A 19,108-nucleotide genomic window follows, 5' to 3' on the forward strand; every position below is an offset into this window, starting at 1 on the left:
ACGTACAAAATGCACAATGCGTTTAAAGGCGACAGTGCAACAGAAAGAAGAGCTGTGGAGGAGGGCAGGGCGCGCTCTGCCTAGAAGGGGAGCCCAGCCCGGCCCTGGTGGAGGGGAGCTCTGCCAGCTCGGATAACAGCCAGCGCAAAGGCCCTGAGGCAGGCGCGTGCTGGGGGCTGGGGGGCTGGGGGTGGAGCCAGGGAAGACAGGAGAGGAGATGAGGTCCAGGAGACAATAGGCCACTGTGGGCCACTGTTAGTGAAACGCTTTGTCTTTCTAAAGAAAAACACTTAGATTTCTGTTGAGTTTAAAATTATTAATGGGTACAAATGGTCGACTATCACTGGTATTTATCAACTGCACAGAGTTCCCCAAGCAGCATGTCGTTAGAAATCTTTTCATTTGTTCCAGAGTTTCAGTTCTCTTGGAAACTGTCGGATCTGACAATGAGCAAACTTGCAGAAGACTTTGCCTGGGATGTGATGGTGGGTTTAGTCACTGTTTACCGGAGGACTTGTGACCAAAGAAGAAAAATGACCTGGAGTCACAAAACCAGCCAGGCAGCTTCCCGAGATCTCCCAGGCAACCTCCTCCCCACCCGGCGGCTGCCAGGGGCTCCCAGCAATGACTCCAGGCGGCACTCTCCCGGCATTCCCCCCCACCACCCCGCCCACCCGCAGCTACGGGACAGCACAGGGGCTGCTGTGTGAGGTGGGCGTGCAGGCTGCTCTATTATCGTCCCCGAGTGCTTCATGACTCTGGAAATCTGAGACCAGGAGTTCACACTCTATGCAAATCCTGAGGTAAGAGACTGGTCTTGCCCCGTCTTTGTGACCCCAGTGCAACGAAGAGCAGGCACTTTAGATATTTGCCGAAATGAATTTAGCAACATCAAGCTCACTCCAAAAATGAAGACTGATAACACTAATAAGTTCTAGGTCAGGGGTTTGTGCATGCAGTTTGCTTTTTGGCTTGTTTCCATGGAAGATGATAGTTCTGAACGCAAGTTATCATTCTGAAGAGATTTCTCTCATCTGAACCAGGAGAGTATTTCCCACTGCACAGCCTTTCCATCGGTGATCAACTGTGCCAACCCCATAAACAGGTAACAGCAGTATCCCCTCAGGGGCTGCTGCACGAGACTTAGCCCAGGACCCGCTGAGATGCTCCTGTCAGAAAGAAGCTCTCAAATGTCACAAGTAGCAACCAGCTTTCTGTCAATTCTGCAAGTGCAGTGTCAGTACTCACCTGATTAAAGTAACAATGCAGAAGACAAGCATTCAGATAAGAAGCTGACTGGACCAGTTTGAAAAATCGCACAAAATTGTTACTGTTCAACGCAGCAAAAGCCTGAACAGCGAATTTCACCTCAGAGGAGTTTCTAACGGCAGGATGGAACTGCTGCACTTCTCTGTTAATTAAAGGAGACGAAAGGGGTTAGAATTTGACCTTTAATTAGACAAAATTTCCATGAAAATAGATCTGACAATAAAACAGATTTCAACTATACTGAAAAAGAAGGTCTTGATATGGTCACATGTGCCAATATGTTCATGGTTTACCAATGTCAAAGCCACCACTCAGGCTGGATTGGTAACAAAGATTTTCTTTAAAAAGATGATGAGGGACTTCCCTGGTGGCGCAGTGCCAAGAATCCACCTGCCAACGCAGGGGACACGGGTTCAAGCCCTGGTCCAGGAAGATCCCACATGCCGCGGAGCAACTAAGCCCATGCGCTACAACTATTGAGCCTGTGCTCTAGAGCCCGTGAGCCACAACTACTGAAGCCCGCGCGCCCCAACTACTGAAGCCCGCGCACCTAGAGCCCGTGCTCCACAACAAGAGGAGCCACCGCAGTGAGAAGCCTGCGCACCGCAACGGAGAGTAGCCCCCACTCGCCGCAACTAGAGAAAGCCCGCGCGCAGCAACGAAGACCCAACGCAGCCAAAAATAAATAAATTAATTAATTAATTTTAAAAAGATGATGAATAGTAAAGTAAACAAATTGAAGCAATAATTTAAGAATTGATTATCAAAGAGTTACTTTAATGCCAACTGACTGCCAGCTGTGTGTTTGAAGATGACGCCTAAGAAAGTTTAACTTTGTTTTGTTTATAAATAAACGGATTTGGGGACTTCCCTGATGGTCCAGTGGTTAGGAGTCCGCGCTCTCTCTGCTGAGGGCCCAGGTTCCGTCCCTGGTTGGGGAACTAAGATCCCACAAGCTGTGCAGTGTGGCCGAAAAAACCAATTATTAATTATTCAAGAATTACTCAAGGTAGGGGACGAATGCCTATCGTACACGAAAAGACCGCACAGCCATTTTCCCTAGTTTATCTCCAAGGCTTAATTTAAAATCAGCCACACACACACACATTCTGCAAGCTGACAGAGTTTCAGCATAAAGAAGGGAAACTGGGGACCCGGTTTACCAGCGACAGGAACGGAAGGCTAGTGGACTCTAACATATTTCTCATATAAATGTCTCCAGATAGATCAGGCCAAGGTTTAAGATTCATTCTTAATATCCCACCCTTAGCATTTGTTTCACACGACTTTTTCCTCTCCTGTGACTTAGACCTTTTTTTTTTCTTTTTGTTGCGGTACGCGGGCCTCTCACCGTTGTGGCCTCTCCCGTTGCAGAGCACAGGCTCCGGACGCGCAGGCTCAGCGGCCATGGCTCACGGGCCCAGCCGCTCCGGGGCATGTGGGATCTTCCCGGACCGGGGCACGAACCTGCGTCCCCTGCATCGGCAGGCGGACTCTCAACCACTGCGCCACCAGGGAAGCCCTGTGACTTAGACGTTTGACGAGGTCTGTGTGCACACGTACACGAGGCAACACGCTGGCAGCTCTGATAGGGGACCCTGAGCTTTCCTGTCCTAGTTCACTCGCCTTTTCTGCTCATACAGCAGATTCCTTCCTCGTGCTCTCCCACTGACAAGGAGAACCTGTCCTCAGAAAGGACCTGGGGCCCACTCTGGATGCACTGGTGCCAGCAGGCATCCCCAGCCTTCTGCTCCCAGTGGCTCAGCTCCAGGGACTGCACAGCCGAGCCCAGCTTTCTCACTAACGTCCCAGCGTTCGACACCAGAGAAAACTCAGTGCTCCCAGCACCACTAATCCTAAGTGCTCTCTTCCTGGTTAAGCTCTGCCTTTCCCTATGGCTTAGGCTGGCTTCTGAACTGGGAAGTTCACCTTAGGATGTCCCCCTTGTTGAGATTGAGCAGAACGTTGTAGCCCTGGAACTCCGCTTCACTGGCACAGAACACGCCCTTGTTTCTCAGGTCTTGGTACATCTCCTTCAGACTCTGAAGGCACTTGGTCATGTTCTCATTGTTGATCTTGGCATCAAAGGAGGACATGGGCTCCTCACACATGAAGTGAGCACAGTGGATGTGAAACCGGGTGCACTTCTCAATCAGAGACACCGTCACTGGGTCACACAGGTGCTGCTGAGTGATGTCCTGGACACGGGTGAGGCGCAAGATTACACGTGCACATGCGCTGTATGCACACACGCACACACCTTACATACACGTTTCTCGTATACACATAGATCTCATTAACATATTCCCATACATAAGAATCAACTATTAGAAAAAGCATGCTTATTACCTGAATTTCTCAGATTTCAATTTGAAACAAAGCCCATGAAGTACATTTTAACAGGACTTTGTAATGATTTTAAGTAACAGTATTTTTTGTCACGGATGAAATGTAACTGAGTAAAATGACAAGAACTCTCACTTTCACTCTGGACTTCACAAGTGGCTGATACCTTCCGTATGCCCCGCGTGCGGTTCCACACGAAGTCGTACCAGTCCCGCAGGCTGCCCTCCTTCTGGTCCATGATCTGGGTCACCAGGTAGTCCATGGTCCTGCTAAGCACCGCCGAGGGACGCAGCTCATGCGGCAGGGGCTCCTCCTGGTCTGCTGAGGAGCGGCTGTACTCCTTCACGGCTGCCGCGTGGTCCACCTGAGGGCAGGGAATAGAGACGAGCAGCTGGGTGGCAGGTGCTAGGCCGGCCTCCCAGCTGCTGTGCCCAAAAACGGGGAAAATCACACACACACGCTTAAATAAGGTCAATACTACAGAATACAATTTTAAAACGTAAAATTTCTCTTTGAAGGTAACAATTAAAATTCAACGACAAAATAGAGAAACTTGTTTTTGGCAAACATGACAAGAAGTGAAGATAAGAGGCTATCACATCAACACACAGAGGAATTTTAGTGAAGACACACCTGCTTGGCTCCAAGCACAGAGGTGTGACAGGTAAAGGACGTTAAAGATTCTAAAAGATCTCAGCCACGCTCAAGCACCAGATTACGTCTACACGGACCAGAAATGGAGCCGGCAGTGCGGAGGGCGAGGTGAGGCAGGGGAGCAGCAGGGCCTGGGGAAGGCCCTCGAGAGTCTGGAGCTGCATCTTCCACCTGCAAGAAGAGGCTGAAGAGGTGCGGCTGAGGGTGGAGCAGAGACGCCCAGAAGCCCATGCCCTGGGCACCGGCTGTGAGCTGTCATCACCGTCTCCTGGGGCAGGAGCGCTGGGCCTTTGCCTTGACAGCTGCTGCCTAGCTGGGGACCCTGAGTCAGGCGGAGGCAGCTGTGTGAAACCACCGGCCAGGAAAGGAGCAGAAGCCCGCAAGCAAAATTAACAGCAAAAGAATCTAAAATGGTGCAGATTTCTGGGGAAACAATTGGGAACGTGCACTGACACATATTCAGGAACCTTAAGAAAGGTCACACATCTGATACAGCACTTCATGCGCAGGATCCATCAGAAGGAAGGAAGCTGAATACCTTAGAGGCATTACACACAGTATGCCCAACAGAATTCTTAATAACACTGAAAAATCAGAAACAGCCTAATGATTGCAAAATGGGGAGTTTGGACAGAGCTACATAATCAAATAATATGCCTACATTCAAAGTTTTGAATGCTTACTAAGACTTTACCATAATAAAAGAAAATGCTCCTATAAAATGTTAAGTGAAAAAGATTCATACAAAATCATACCTAGAGCATCATCTCAAAAGCACAAAATATAAGCATAAAAAAGGACAGGAATAAAACTGTGAAAAGAAAAAATGGGAAAATTTTTTTTTAATTTATGAAACAAATCTGTGTCTATTTGTTTAGGGAACCATATGGTCCAGTCACCTTATGCAAGACTGCTTCCTACACACCTCACAATGCAGACAATGGAACACGACTGTTCATAGCACATCCCCACTGCCCTCTAGAAAAGTAAACACCAGACCAAATTTGGACAGAAAGGACCAGTGCAGCCTTCCCTCCCCTGCACACGCCCCTCCACCCCAGTGATTAGTACGGCCAGCAGCCTGGCGAGCACCCTGGGGGCGTGGCGCTCTACCTGGTCAGTGCCTGGGACCACTTCAAACACACTAAGCTGGCTCCGGGTCTCCCGCATGTATCGCTCCTTCTCGGGACACATATCCGGGCACGTCCCAACAAAAGTCCTCGCTTTGTCCAAGTCGGTCCTTTTCACCCGAGCTGAAGGCACCAAGTAAAAAGTAAGAATGCACCACACAGTTACTAGAAAGTCAGAGAAGTGCACTTTCATAATGATAAAAGGAGAAATAAAAATAAACATCAAACCACAAAGGAAAAGAAAGAAATTTTAAAAACACTGGGCCTTAGAGAAAGGAAAGCACAGCCTACCACACCAGGTGACAGGCCATCAAGGCCCATGAAGACCCTCCAGGGTTTCTCCCCTCTCCAGATGGGTCTCCAACAATCGCAGACCTTCAGGGCACTCTTGGGGGCGGGGGGGGGGGTGGGGGGTGTGGGCACACACGTGGGTGTTTATGGCTCTTATAATGACCTCAATGACACACAATCATGCTACAGTATTTTTGTTAAAAGGATCAATTTGTTAAATGAAAATATTCAAAATTTGCCAGTATTCTAAAACTCTCAGTATTTCATCATGTTTTTAGTATAACAGGAATCACATAATGGAAGTTAGCTGAGTCCTGACCTAAATAAACCACTATGATGACCCACAGAATTAAATAGTTAACAAAAGTATCTTTTAAATGAAATGGAATGCAACAACCTAAAATTTAAAACGTTCACATCTTATTTTTATTATATTTATTTATTTATTTTGCTGTACGCGGGCCTCTCACTGTCGTGGCCTCTCCCGTTGAAGAGCACAGGCTCCGGACGCGCAGGCTCAGCGGCCATGGCTCACGGGCCCAGCCGCTCCGCGGCATGTGGGATCTTCCCGGACCGGGGCACGAACCCGTGTCCCCTGCATCGGCAGGCGGACTCTCAACCACTGCGCCACCAGGGAAGCCCTCTTATTTTTATTTTTAAAAAGTCCAATATCTAGTAATAATTTTTTTTTTTTGCAATACAAAAATCACATGTTAATGACATAATGTATGATGGCAGGTTTTATTACTGTGTTAAGGAGACACTGTGATTATTCCATTACAGCTTCTCCAGAGAGGAAAATCCTACAGGTTAAACTTACTTTTGAAAAATGTTTGCAAAGAAGGGTACATGCGCTGTTTTATTTTGGGTCACTGCACATATTGCTTAGTGTTAATAGGACACTTGCTTTTTGAGTAGGTTTTAAATACATTTGCGTGGTTCAACGTTCCAAAGGTGCAACGATGTCCAAGATGGGATGCCCCCCTGCCTTGCTCCCATCCTGACCATCAGCGTGAGCGATCCTTTCTCACCTCCATGACTTTTACACACACATAGGCAAGTATGCTTACGTATATACGGACACACACACACTTCCCCCTTTTCTGTACACAACTGGTAGACATTTCCCACGCCTTGCTTTTTCCACTTCACAATAAATACTGATCATTTTTCCATAAAGAAACCCCAGTCTTCTTTCAGGCTACTTAGAATCCCACTGTATGGACAGTTTCCAATCTCTGTCATCACAACCTTGTGAGTGAATCGTACACACGTGGTGGGGTAGTTGGTGGGACGCACTCCTGGAAGTGGATTCTGGGTCAAAGGCGTGAGTGTCCCCAAGCCTGAAGATACTGCCAACTTGTCTCCCCGGGAGCAGCCTGCCCAAGGATGCAGCGCTGGGGCCCGATGGGGAGATGCCGCCCTAGCGGGTGTGGTTTGCATCTCTCAATCACTCGATGCTGTGTGACGGGCCAAGGGCATCTGCATCTTCCCATTTCTATTTTCCATGTTTAAGAGCCAACTCTTTCTTTTTTTCGGCCACACCGAGCAGCTTGCGGGATCTTAGTTCCCCGACCAGGGACTGAACCCAGGCCCTCAGCAGTGAAAGCAGCGAGTCCTAACCACTGGACCACCAGGGAAGTCCCAAGAGCTCTTGACACTTCCTTTTCTGAGCCTCTCAGACCTCACCCGTCTCTCTACTGGGTTTGGTCTTTTTCATTCTGACTCTACAGCACTTTCTGTACCTGGGAAATCAGCCCTTTGTCTGTGATGGGCTACAGACTTTCCCCTGGATTGACATCTTTTATTTGTGTAGTTTTATTTGTGGTGATTTCTGTTAAATAGGAAGTTTTTATTTTTTTAATGTGTGCTTTCTCAATATCTAAAAACTGCCCTTTTAAATTATTTAATCTAGCGTGGATCAATGGTTTGTTGCCTTTCTTCCGAAAACAAAATTACATTACAAACACATCTGCACTATCTCCATGTCTACATTCACGGCCTCAGGAGACTAGAAAGCAACAGAGATCATACGTGCAGACTCAACAGCAGTGGAGCCCACAGACGGAAGTCACCCCTTCCCTCGTGGCTCCCGAGAAGACCGCCTCAGCCGAGTCGCAGCCCGTACCTTGCCGCATGACTCTGTCCCTCTGGTCAAGCAGGCGGTACTTCTCCTCGGATGTCTCAGCCACAGTACCTATCAGGGCACTGAGAGACGACACACACAGCCCAAGACCCTCGGAGCCCTCGGAGCCCTCGTCAGACGGGTCTCCCTCAAACTGAGGGGGCTTCAGAAGACTCGGCTTCTTCACTGGAGAGCTACAAGGAAGATGACATGCTAAGAGCTGTGTGTCCATCAGGCATTCGGGTCATTTCCACATCCGAACACTTCCCTTATCCTCCAAGATACCCTGCGCTCCTCTACAGCTGGGAAGGCCAGCGCTGAAGAGAGGCCGCCTTGACGACACTGGCGATGACGTGAAGGCATTACCCATACTGCGCATAATTCGTGTTCTTCAAAAGTGAGATGTGCCCATTTAAACAGTTGAAATGAATTATCTGTCGACTTCTATCTCAAAGAAATGAAACTAACAGTGGAATAAAAGAACGTTTTAACGCCATGAGAAAATACCATGCCTACACGTTTTCATACACAGCTCCCCTTCAGTAGAAGGAGGTACTAAAAAGAACCAGGCATTCTCTGTCAGCTTCCCCATGTTCTAGCTGGCTTTCAACATTCCATGAACTTGAATGTCAAAGAAGATGTAAGGAAAGGAAAAAACAAAAGCAAATCCGCAACTAAACTGGTGACTGCAAAACGTGAGGAAAACTATGCATTGACCAAAATATGTGAAGGATTGAACAGAAGCAGGCCTCATGTGAAAGGAAGGTGAGGTCACACGGGAGTCTGAGGCCAGGAGCCAAGGGGAGGGAGGGAGGGAGGAGCCTTCGGGAACAGAGATTCCACACACACGGGGAGGTCTCTGAAGTGCACACCGAGTGCCAGACCTGGCCTGAGAGCTGCACACGGCTGCACAGTTACACAATTGCTAGAAGCGATTATTAGGAACACGTGGTTTACAGCCAATTAGACGTTTTAAGGGGAAAAGTGATTACCTATACACGTATACGTCAGACGGGCTGACGACAGCAACTGCCTGGGCTGTGGGACTGAGGGAGGTGAGGCGCCCGGGCCTTTTCAGGGCCGCCTCCCTCTTCCCCTTCTGCAGGCCCTCTTCCCACCCTTCAGCCCCTCCTTAGGTGTCAGCATATCACCCGCTTCCCTTTCACGTTGTCATGATGGCTATGAAATCCCTCCTGTTTAGTGACAGTAGAAGTCACAGAACCCACTTGCCCTGTAAAACAGGCATTCGGAAGGACCAGCCGCACCTTTTATTCAGGCTGCCGGCTGCAGCCCTGGCCACGGGCTTGCCAAGAGGGGAGTGCTGAAAGGGTGTGTCCTCGGTGCCCGGGCCAGCTTCACCGTCACCTGGCTGCTTCTCCTTGAGGGAAAAGGGTTTCTTGTTGGGACCTGAGGACACAAGAGTCAGAACAGAGTTTATGATATCACAAGTCACTCGACACTGGACTTTACTTTTTCTTGAAAAAGTAATATTGTAATTGTGACAGGATGTTACAAAGGATCCCAAGGAAATATTACAAGGCAGCCCCACCCCACCCCCACCCCACTCAAAGCTCGAAGGCCTTGCACACAAAGCAGCAGAGACTGTGCAAAGATCAACTGAAAACTCACTTGTTTTTTTCTTGTGCCAGAAGATGGCCATATCCTTATGCAAACCTTTCCCCTTCTTCCTAGCCAGGGCTGCAGATGCCTGGAAAACAGTCCACAACACAATGTACGAGGACATCAGGAGGCCAAAGGAAATGAAGCTCTCAAATGCAATTAGCAGAATTCTGTGCAGCGGAGCTACACCTCTGCCAGCCACATGTTCTGACCACACCATCTGCCTTCAGCCCCGGCAGCCACAGCCCTCACCTACCTTGCCTGTCTCACAAGCATGTATTTGCCCTTCTCCTTTTCGAAATTCATCACTTTACCATGATAGAACCCATAAACTTGGCCTTACTGGCATCTGGTGAGATGAGTCTCACCAGCTGACTTACTATACGGGAACAGAAAGACTGCCAAGTCACTTAAACCCAAAAGGAAGCTGCAGAATGACACCCACGGGGTGCAATTTATCATAAAATATACATACACAAAACCAACTATATGTTAGTATACCTATAGATGTACCTATGAAAATGTTTAGGAAAACACTCACCACGCTAGATTACTGGTGCTTGCTCTAACGGGAGAGATGGGGGTGATGAAGGACCCCAACTTTCCATTATCAATGAACTGCTTACAATGACAATGTATTTATATATTTTATTTTTTACGTATTTTTTTAGGGTTCAGCTGGAAGAAAAAGCACATTGCAATAGCTAGAAAATAACTTTAAAAAAATGAGGATTGCTGTACGACCCAGCAATTCCACTCCTAAGTATATACCCAACAGAATTGAAAGCAGGGTCTTGAAGAGATATTTGCACACCATATTCATGGAGGCATTATTCGCAATACACAAAAGATGGAAACAACCCACGTCCGTGGACAGATGAATAGATAAACAAAATGTGGTAACACCCATACAATGGAATAAAAGAATGAAATACAACCACATGAATGAACCTTGAAGACATTATGCTAAGTGAAATAAGCCAGACACAAAAGGACAAATATTGCATGATTCCACTTATCTGAAGTATCTAGAACAGGCAAATTCATAGAGCTAGAAAGTAGATGAGAGGTCACCAGGGGCTGGGAGAAGGAAGGAATGGGGAGTTACTGCTTAATGGTTACAGAGTTTCTGTTTCAGAGGATGAAAAAGTTCTGGAACTAGACAATGTAATGGCTGTATAACATTGTGAACATAATTAATGCTGCTAAATTGAAAAAAAAAATCAACAGAAGGGAATAAATGGCAACCCCCCTAAAACTACACACTTTTTTGGCACAGAACTTCCACTCTCAGGAATTTAAACAAAGGATATATTCAGAAACATATGCACAAAAATGTCCACAAACAGAAAGTTAGCCAAGTAGGTAAACAGGATAGAATGCCATGTAGCACTTAACAACCCCATTCTCATTTACACTGTTCATGGATTTCAGAAGCTACTAAAGATTACCACGTGAAGAGCTTACCAAACGGTATATGTGGTTGTGACCCCATGTGCGTAAAAACAACGTGACTATATATTTACAAAGACGTCTACCATGATCTTCATAGTTGATATCTTAGAGGATAGAACTATGGGTGATTTTGTGCCCCCTGCCACAGGACTTTCTGGGTTTTCTCCCTATGTTGACAGGTAATACTTCTATCATTTAAAAAAGTATGAAAACATGCTTTGTAAATTTTTATAGAACATAATTTTTCCCCACAAGAATATTCAGAAAAAATAACAAGATATATAAAGCTACATAGCGTGAGCAGCTCATGTAAGTGTGCGCCCTACAACCAATGTGTTATGCGCGTATGTGCACATACACAAATTTAAAGTCAAGGTATATAAGCGATTAACAGCAGTTCTCCCTGGAGGATGGGATTACAAGAAGATTTTACCTTTTCTGCATTGCTCTGAACGTTTACAGTGATCATGTACTATAACCACATAAAACAAAATCAAAAACAAAACAAGAAAACTCAAGCCTGAAAAAGTGCTATGTGGTCACAGGGACACTCCCACGTGACCTCGCGGGAATCATTCGCCCAGCGTTTCTGAACACCGCACTCAGTGGGGACTGCAAGCTTCTCACAAATGACTCTAACTTATGAAATAGATAATGCTATTCCAATCTCTCTAAGTTAAGACATTAGAGTACTTTTCTAAATTCTAGCAAGCAAATAACTGATAGATTTTAAAAAACAGGTTTTAAAGTGACAAAGTTCACTTTAACTTCGTCGGAGTACTCACATGATCAAAAAAATACACCACTGCAAGCTTTTTGCTGCGCCTGGTATAGATGCGCTGCACTTTAGCAATTTTGCCAAAGTGGTTCTCCAGAGTGGTTCTGTCATTGAGATAGTCAGGGATGTTCTTGCACTGGATCGCTGTGACTTCAGCAGGAGACAAGCCCCCAAGACCGTCTGTGCTCTCACTTCTTTTACTCTGACGGCCAGGAGTTCCTCTTAGAGAATCTAGGGGATCAGAGAACGGGGACAGAAATGTATCAGATGCAATGTTTTCAAACAATAGGAGGCATCAACCAGGTAAGAGCAAAGGAAATTTTCATGGATGTAAGACCTGCTCTGAGATCCTATGGTATGTTAGGATCCCTAATGTTCACAGGGGGTTTACTACGAAATTCAAACTAACGTCCAGGGAAATTTACCAAGAACTTGCCAGCAGAATTTACCGTACTTTGTACATTTTTAGAACACACCTTCTTTTTTATCTCTGCTTTCAGTTTCTTCCTCTTTATTCACACCTGGAAGCCGGGAAGGTGCCAGGACAGACTGACTGCCTCCTGGGACGGCCAAGTGGTCATTTTCCCCAGACTCGGCACAGCCAGTTTCCTTTTTAGATTCCTTGTTGCCCAGACGACCTACTTCTTTATTGCTTTTGAAGACATCCTGTATTGTCCGACCGAACAAAGTGCCTCCCCGGGGTCGATTCAAGCGGACGGGTCGTTTATCTGGAGGATGATCGCCCCTCAGCAGAGGGTCCAAATCTTCTGCTGCATCATGACCGTGCCTCCTGGGGGACCGGTCCTGGTCCTCCTTCCTTTTCAGTCCTTTCATGAGGCTGGGAAGTGGCTCCATTTGGGAAACAGCTTCTTCGCATCCTTGTCTGACACCTGTTTTGCTAACTGGGAAGGGTTCACCCAAGGACCCTGAAGAAGATATGGGGAAGCTAGTAAAGCCACTATTAGAACTTCCAAATAGTGCTTTTGGGCCTCTCTTCTCTTCCTCCACAGTTTGACTTGACAAAGCAGAAGTAAAGGCAGATGATGATGAATTATTATTACCTGGTTTTGAAAAGGTAAAATTTGAATTGGTGGCTGAACTACTCGTCACCTGAGAAAAACAAAATGGGGCCAGTCCCCCATGTCCACTACTGACTGGGTGGGAAAATGTAAAAAGTCCGGAAGTAATTTGGTTCTGAGTTTTCGCTGGCTCGGATTCAGCCCCCAATATTGGTCTGAACATTGAATTCTCCAGAGGTTTAAAGCTAAATTCTGTTTTCCCAAAACCAGAGCTTGCTATTTCTCCAGTCTCTGGTCCAAAAGTAGAAGTACTTGGGAATGCTCCAAGGTTGGGTGATTTAAAACTAAATCCTGGGTTTCCAGGCACAGATGAACTTGAAGACCCAGAGGTAGCTACAAAGGGCGGAATGTGTTCAAGTCCAGAAAAGAGTCCAACATTTGAGGTTTGGGAGAATCCTAATGTTTGCACTGAAGAAGGACTTTGTCCAGAAGATGCTGGAAAGCTGGACACCTGTGAGAATCCTGGGCTCTTCCCGGATAATGTATTGTTTTGTCCAAAAAGAGAGGGCTGACCAAACCGAAACGGTGGCTTAGCTTGAAACGTCCCTATGGAACCACTGGAAGATGGTGGAAAAGCACTAGGCTGCTGCCCACTGAAAGGATTAGCTGGATTCATCTTCTGATCCAATTACTGGCAGGTAATAAATACGCGCAGAAAAGTAGATCCGCAAACGATCTGTTCAGCTAGGGAGCCCCCCCCTCATCTTCACAATACGCTGAAAGACAAAAATTCAGACCATCACAGCTATGTAGTGCTGGAAGACTAAGAAAAGAATTTTTAATCACATGTCAGGTAAAGCAAAGGGCTAAGTATTCTTATTTTCTGAGAGCCAACTGGTGGGGTTGTTGTGTTTTGTTTTGGTTTGGTTTTGAGTGCGGGGTAGAAGTTGGTACAAATAAATTACTTTGTTACGGAGCTTTAAAGCATGATCGTCTAAAAACAAAAATTCAAAACATTTTACTGAATCGGTAAATTCACGGTAAAACCTCAAATAATAATATGAAAATACATGCCGTTACTCTTTTCAACTTAAAGACAGGAGGTTTCTGACGTCTTTCAATCTCGACAGCCAGAGAATTAGAATGCAACACTGTTAAAACATTAGTGTTTCAGTGTTTCCTCCCGTCTAATTTTTCTCCGAGTAACCAGAGCTCCAAATACTCTTTCCAGACAAAGAAATAATTTGCGTTTTTACACGCGGGCGATTACCCCCAGGAGCTGGCTTGAAGAACAAGAGTGCTCACGCAGAGGCTGCCCCACCCCAGACCGCCGAGGGACAGGGGCACCGGTGCAGCGCAAGCCAAACCTCGGGCCCCGCACCCGCTGTGTTCCCCCCCGCGTCCCCAGTGTCCTCCCGGCGTCCCTGGCCCCGCGCCCCTGCCCCCCCCCTCCGTTAGCGACACAGGCGCGGCGGCGGGAAAGGGGGAGACCTCCGCCCGCCCAGGCCCCGCGCCGCGCTCAACATCCGGCTCAGGGACGACGCCGCCCGCCGTCCCACGGCCCCTTGGCGCCGGGCAGGAGCCGCCCGCAAGGACCGCGACAGCCAGAGACCCACCGTTTCACTGCGCGCAGCGAGCAGAAAGCTACGCGGCCCCACTTCCGGTCCGTCCCGCGCCTGGGCCCCGACGCGCTCGGATTCCGCTTTCCGGCCGGGCGGCGGCGGCGGAGCTTCTGGTACGCGGCGTCCAGGCCCGGGCCCGCCGGCTTCCGCCCGGTAAGTTCCTCCTCCCCAAAGAGGGGCGGCGGGCGTTCCCCGCGGGCGGCCCGGAGCCGACGAGGCGCTCTCCGCCCCGCCCCCACGGTGCACTCCTTCACCGTTGGGCCCTTCCTCCCCGCTGCCCCGGTTTCCTAGTGGCTGTTGACGTCTGTCCGGCGCGCCTGACTCCACAGCGTGTACACGTCCTTCCGAGTTATGGCTTCCTTATGGTGAAAGGCACATTCCATGACGTTTTTCAACGAATTCCACCAAACAGGATGAATGGAGTGTGTGCGCGCGGGTGTTTCTGCAGAATTTAGGATGGCTTTCTGACTCGTCTGCCTCTTACAGGGCGCAGTGGCTCCGGCCGCGATGAGCTTGGTTGTGAGGAACCTGCAGCGGGCGGTGCCCCTGAGGCGGGCGCGGCTCCGCGAGAAGGTGCAGGCGGTGCGGAGAGCCCTGGGGGTGCAGAGGTTCGACCTGGGGGTCGTCTGTGTCGACAACAGAAAGATTCAGCAGATTAATAGAATCTACAGAGACAAAAATACCCCAACAGATGTGCTTTCCTTTCCATTTTACGAGGTAAAAACTGTTTTCCTGTTCCTGTCTGGCCTACCTTCCTCTGTAAATCCCTGTTAATTATACCACAGACACGATTTTAAGTTTTACTTTGAAAAATTTCAAATACACACAAAATGAGAGAGTACCGTGTGACCATCCCCTGTTGATCAGATCCTATCGCTGGAGGAGGGGAGGTGATTGCCGCCCTGACCCCACGTTCTGTATCAGTGAATTAGAGAGAAAGTGCTTCTGCAGTTTTAAGTGTGACTCAGTAATGCGTATGTATAGACTGAAAACTTTTAAATAACTCTGAGAGTAAAAGGACAGAATTGGGTGACTATCTTAAACAAATCCGTGATATCAGGTCACTACCTATGTTATGTGAACGATCGATCCGACGCTCCCCACACTGTTCGTAACAGCATAAACTGAGGCAGCCCTTTCGGAAGGCAATCTGGCAGTTTTCCTGAAGTAAATCTTGATTACTGTTTAATCCACTAGTGTCACACCTAAGGAAATAAATGGAAAGAAAATAAAATGTTCAATGTGTAACATAAAAATGTATTAAAGTATCTGCTTATCGTCTTCCCTGATAGGAAGTAAAAATATTAACACCCTAAATATCAAGCCATAGGTGACTGGCTTAGTGTGAACAGGCCTCAACTGAATGCACTGGTCTTTATGGTCTTTTTGTGGGAAAATGAGAAAGATTATTTGTTTAGGACAAAACAACAACTGGAAAAAACAGAAATGTAAGCTTGTATCGATGTGGTGATTTAGCTCCATAGCAGTTAGGCAGCTGGGTGGTTGTGCCTTAGGAAGGATGAAAGAAATGGAAGGTTCATTTGACAGGGTGGGAACATCTTCAGTCAGTCGTGCGCAGTGTCTCTGCCACGTTCCCAACTTGTCTGCCTTGGGACTAGCGGCGCAGGGCCTTTCGGGGTGAAATCTGCGGGCCTGCGGTCGGTTAGTGTTGTGGGGTCGAGTTCCCCAAATGTGTGTTTCCTCACTCGCAGAGCCTGAAGGCAGGGGACACTCCGCAGCCTGAGTTCCCAGACGACTATGATTTAGGAGACATCTTCCTGGGGGTGGAGTACATCTTCCAGCACTGCAAAGAGAATGAAGATTACTATGACGTCCTGACTGTAAGTGCTGAAATGACAGATCCCGATTGGCAAAGCAAAGGCTGATGTCCTCCACCCAGGCCATGAGAAGAGGTGGAGGCGACACGGGCATACACACCACCGTCCTCATGTAGGACAGAGGTTACTGGGGGAGACCCACAGGCAGGGGCAGCGCCCTCTCACCATCCCTCAGAGGGGAGAGCCTGGGCCGTGGGGTCTGCGTGCCCCATGGCACCGCTGGGTGAGGGGAGAGGACAGGGCGCATCTACGTGGATAACCGAAGGGGGAGCCCCAAAAGCGGCCTTGTTCTTAGCTTCACCTCTGGAGATCAGCGGGCTGTGCTGAGCCAGCTCGGACCTGCTGCGCGAGCTTCTTACCGAACTTTCCAAAGCAGGCAGGATTCTGGCCTCCGGGACCTTCAGGTCTGTCTCCTCAGCTTGATGCCACGAAGGGCGGTGGGAGTGTTCTGGAAAGTGGTGTGTGATTGAGTCGTGTTTTAACGTTCCTGTGGGTTCAGTTGAGGTGTTTTCCTTTGGCCGAACAGCCACACCCTGAATTACCATCTTTGGGGAGCCTAGTGCTTCCGAGGCTTGAAGCAGAGCTTAGAGCTTCCCAGCGAGACGCCCTGTGCTCAGGCGTCAGGGTGCTGCCAGGAGGAGGGTGTGCTTTCTCCCTGGGAGTTGGGGCAACTGCAGCATAGACAGGACTAGTCAGCACAGGTCTCAGCTCTGGGATCTCTGTGGCCAGCAGCTGTGCACCCCTGGGGGCTCTGGGCTGGGGGGCAGTTGTGGACCTCTTCCACTCCCCCACACCTTCTGAGGATTCTCTTGCCCCCAGCGGAGGGCCAGCCCACACTCCTAGGGCCCTCATCCCCCGGCACAGGGCCAGGCCAAGCCACTGTCCTCCCAGCTGGTGCCCAGGTGCACGTTGGCACCTTCTAACAGCCCGGGGTACCTTCCCCCTTCCCCTGCCCTGGTCCTCCGTGTCTCCACAGCTACCCACCCGTCTGCCCCTTCCCCACCCCAGAGGAGGTCCTGATCTCCACATCCTGCCACGGGCCAGGCCTACTGCCGCTCCCCAGACCCCACCCCTGTGACCTCACCACCTGCCCACAGCCCTGCCTGGGCCCGGAGGAAGCTTCCTAACCTCCCACCAGGCATCCACTGAGCTCTCCCTGACTTCCTGCCCCTCCTCCCTGGCTCATGGCTTGGTCCTGACCGCCCCCTGAGGCAGCTTCTTAATTGTTCTGACAGGTGACTGCCACCCACGGGCTCTGTCACCTGCTGGGCTTCACACACAGCACGGAGGCCGAGTGGCAGAAGGTAGGAGCCATCCCCTGTCCCCAGCACACACACGGGGGCAATTGCAGCCTGAGGCCCCAGGAGCCGGGGCTGCACCACCTGCCCCTTGTAGTCAAGTATGAAAACCAAATGGAGAAGCGCAGTGAAATAAGGAGCTTATCATGCCTGCTTTATAAAAAAGACAGTGTTTGTCTTAAATATTGGACGCTCTAAATGCTGTTAACTGCATTGTTTATTCACTGTTGAAAGAAAGGTCTGAGGAGAGACACTACATTCCATAAATTCTATAAAATTCAAATGGCTTAAAGTTAAAAACCTTTACAAGAGACAGTGTGATGGTATTTGTCAATGGAAACGGGATCTAGAGCGTGCGGGTGTCTGATCCAGACCTGTTAGGTAAAGTTCTGTTTCCTGGAAGGCTGCCAGTGTTTACTCTGTCTGTGAAGGTCTGTGTTGGTAGATGCACTGTATTGTGTTTTATTAACTCGAATTACATTTGTAATCAGATGGGTTCCCTGAACAGCATAGAAGAAAAGCATTTTTTCCTTAACGAGGTAGTCTCCGGGCAGTGGGCCTCTCCCCGGCCTTCCTAGGCTGCTGGGTCCACACGGGCCACACCCTGGCTCCCCCCCACCCCCACCCCACCCCCGCCCAGCCCTACTGTGGCCGCCTGGCTCCCCTGCTCAGCCCCACTGCTTCCCACACACAGGCAGCATCTCAGGAAAGCCTCCAGCAGGCTTCCCACCAGCCTGCCCTTTCCCTGGGGGGCCGTCCTCACCCCCGCTCCCGTGCTTTCAGGGCCGGGCCACCCAGTCTGGCCCCTTCTCCTGCGACCCAGGCAGGCGCTCCTCTTCATGCAGAGACCACCGCCCCAGCACCTGTTCCCAGCCCCCTGCTGGCTGCAGGGTTCACACGCCACCGGGCAGCACGTCAGTGCTCCCTGTGCACTGGGACCGCGGCCTGCCTTGGGCTGTGTGGGAGGCCCCGGGCCTCAGGGAGGGGGCCCCGGGCCTCGGGGAGGGAACCCCAGGGCCCGAGGAGGCCAGGTCTCTGGGCCAATCTGGACCTGTTTCTGCCCCTTTCTTTCAGATGTACCAGAAGGAGAAGCAGGTTCTCGAGGAGCTGAGCAGGTACACAGGGACCAGGCTTCAGCCCCTGAGCAGGGACCTCTTCTGACCGAAGTGCTGCCGTGTGGAGGGAAAGTGGATCCCCCCCGCCCCGGGCCCCCGGGGTCAGGGCTCCCCGCGCGGAGGTCCCTGCTGGCCACTGCTGTCCTGTGGGGCTGCACAAGTGCCAGCCCTAGCAGGCGCTGAATTCCACGAGTGGAATTTGCCTCTTAAAACACGAGAGAAGGGCTTCCCTGGTGGCGCAGTGGTTGAGAGTCCGCCTGCCGATGCAGGGGACACGGGTTCGTGCCCCGGTCTGGGAGGATCCCACATGCCGCGGAGCGGCTGGGCCCATGACCCATGGCCGCTGGGCCTGCGTGTCCGGAGCCTGCGCTCCGCAACGGGAGAGCCCACAGCAGTGAGAGGCCCGCGTACCACAAAAAACAAAAAAACAAAAAACATGAGAGAAATTTCCACTCATTTCTTTGTTCAGGACACAGTAGGTGTGTTATTTTCAGTGTTGTAAATAAAATAGTTCCAAGTGCTCAGGATGCAGAGGTGGGGCGTGTCGG

At 49.5% G+C, this 19,108-nt stretch overlaps 2 protein-coding genes across 4 annotated transcripts in view; one reads left to right on the top strand and one right to left on the bottom strand.

Moving 5' to 3' along the window:
• MCM3AP (minichromosome maintenance complex component 3 associated protein) overlaps positions 1-14,473 on the bottom strand; it is a 43,747-nt gene extending 29,274 nt beyond the window's left edge. The window contains exons 1-10 of the mRNA XM_067739750.1: positions 14,304-14,473; positions 12,145-13,463; positions 11,676-11,899; positions 9,445-9,523; positions 9,081-9,222; positions 7,819-8,009; positions 5,383-5,522; positions 3,782-3,979; positions 3,199-3,467; positions 1,249-1,411 (exon numbers count right to left, since the gene is read on the bottom strand). Of these exons, the coding sequence (XP_067595851.1) occupies positions 1,249-1,411; positions 3,199-3,467; positions 3,782-3,979; positions 5,383-5,522; positions 7,819-8,009; positions 9,081-9,222; positions 9,445-9,523; positions 11,676-11,899; positions 12,145-13,363 (2,625 nt within the window). The 5' untranslated portion in view covers positions 13,364-13,463; positions 14,304-14,473. The remainder of the gene's footprint in view (positions 1-1,248; positions 1,412-3,198; positions 3,468-3,781; positions 3,980-5,382; positions 5,523-7,818; positions 8,010-9,080; positions 9,223-9,444; positions 9,524-11,675; positions 11,900-12,144; positions 13,464-14,303) is intronic.
• On the top strand, positions 14,237-19,084 carry YBEY (ybeY metalloendoribonuclease). Of its 3 annotated transcripts, XM_067739758.1 has the most exons (6): positions 14,237-14,462; positions 14,796-15,026; positions 16,022-16,150; positions 16,443-16,551; positions 17,383-17,451; positions 18,520-19,084. In XM_067739758.1, the coding sequence occupies exons 2-6, from the start codon at positions 14,817-14,819 to the stop codon at positions 18,741-18,743; spliced, it is 741 nt and encodes a 246-aa protein (XP_067595859.1). In that variant the 5' UTR covers positions 14,237-14,462; positions 14,796-14,816; the 3' UTR covers positions 18,744-19,084. The 3 variants fall into 3 exon arrangements, with proteins under 3 accessions (XP_067595859.1, XP_067595861.1, XP_067595860.1); XM_067739759.1 differs by lacking the exons at positions 14,237-14,462; positions 16,443-16,551 and having other exon boundaries at positions 14,616-15,026; positions 18,520-18,747; XM_067739760.1 differs by lacking the exons at positions 14,237-14,462; positions 16,443-16,551; positions 17,383-17,451 and having other exon boundaries at positions 14,607-15,026; positions 18,520-18,747.
• The last annotated feature ends 24 nt before the right edge of the window (positions 19,085-19,108 follow it).

Source organism: Pseudorca crassidens, chromosome 5 (assembly GCF_039906515.1).
Source record: "Pseudorca crassidens isolate mPseCra1 chromosome 5, mPseCra1.hap1, whole genome shotgun sequence".
Taxonomy (NCBI): domain Eukaryota; kingdom Metazoa; phylum Chordata; class Mammalia; order Artiodactyla; family Delphinidae; genus Pseudorca; species Pseudorca crassidens.

Bases quoted from the DNA above. Each gene is read 5' to 3' on its own strand.
- YBEY (XM_067739758.1), top strand. From the start codon at position 14,817: ATGAGCTTGGTTGTGAGGAACCTGCAGCGGGCGGTGCCCCTGAGGCGG. The intron at 16,151-16,442 runs GTAAGTGCTGAA...CCTTGTTCTTAG, and splicing joins ATTACTATGACGTCCTGACT to CTTCACCTCTGGAGATCAGC. The intron at 17,452-18,519 runs GTAGGAGCCATC...CCTTTCTTTCAG, and splicing joins CGGAGGCCGAGTGGCAGAAG to ATGTACCAGAAGGAGAAGCA.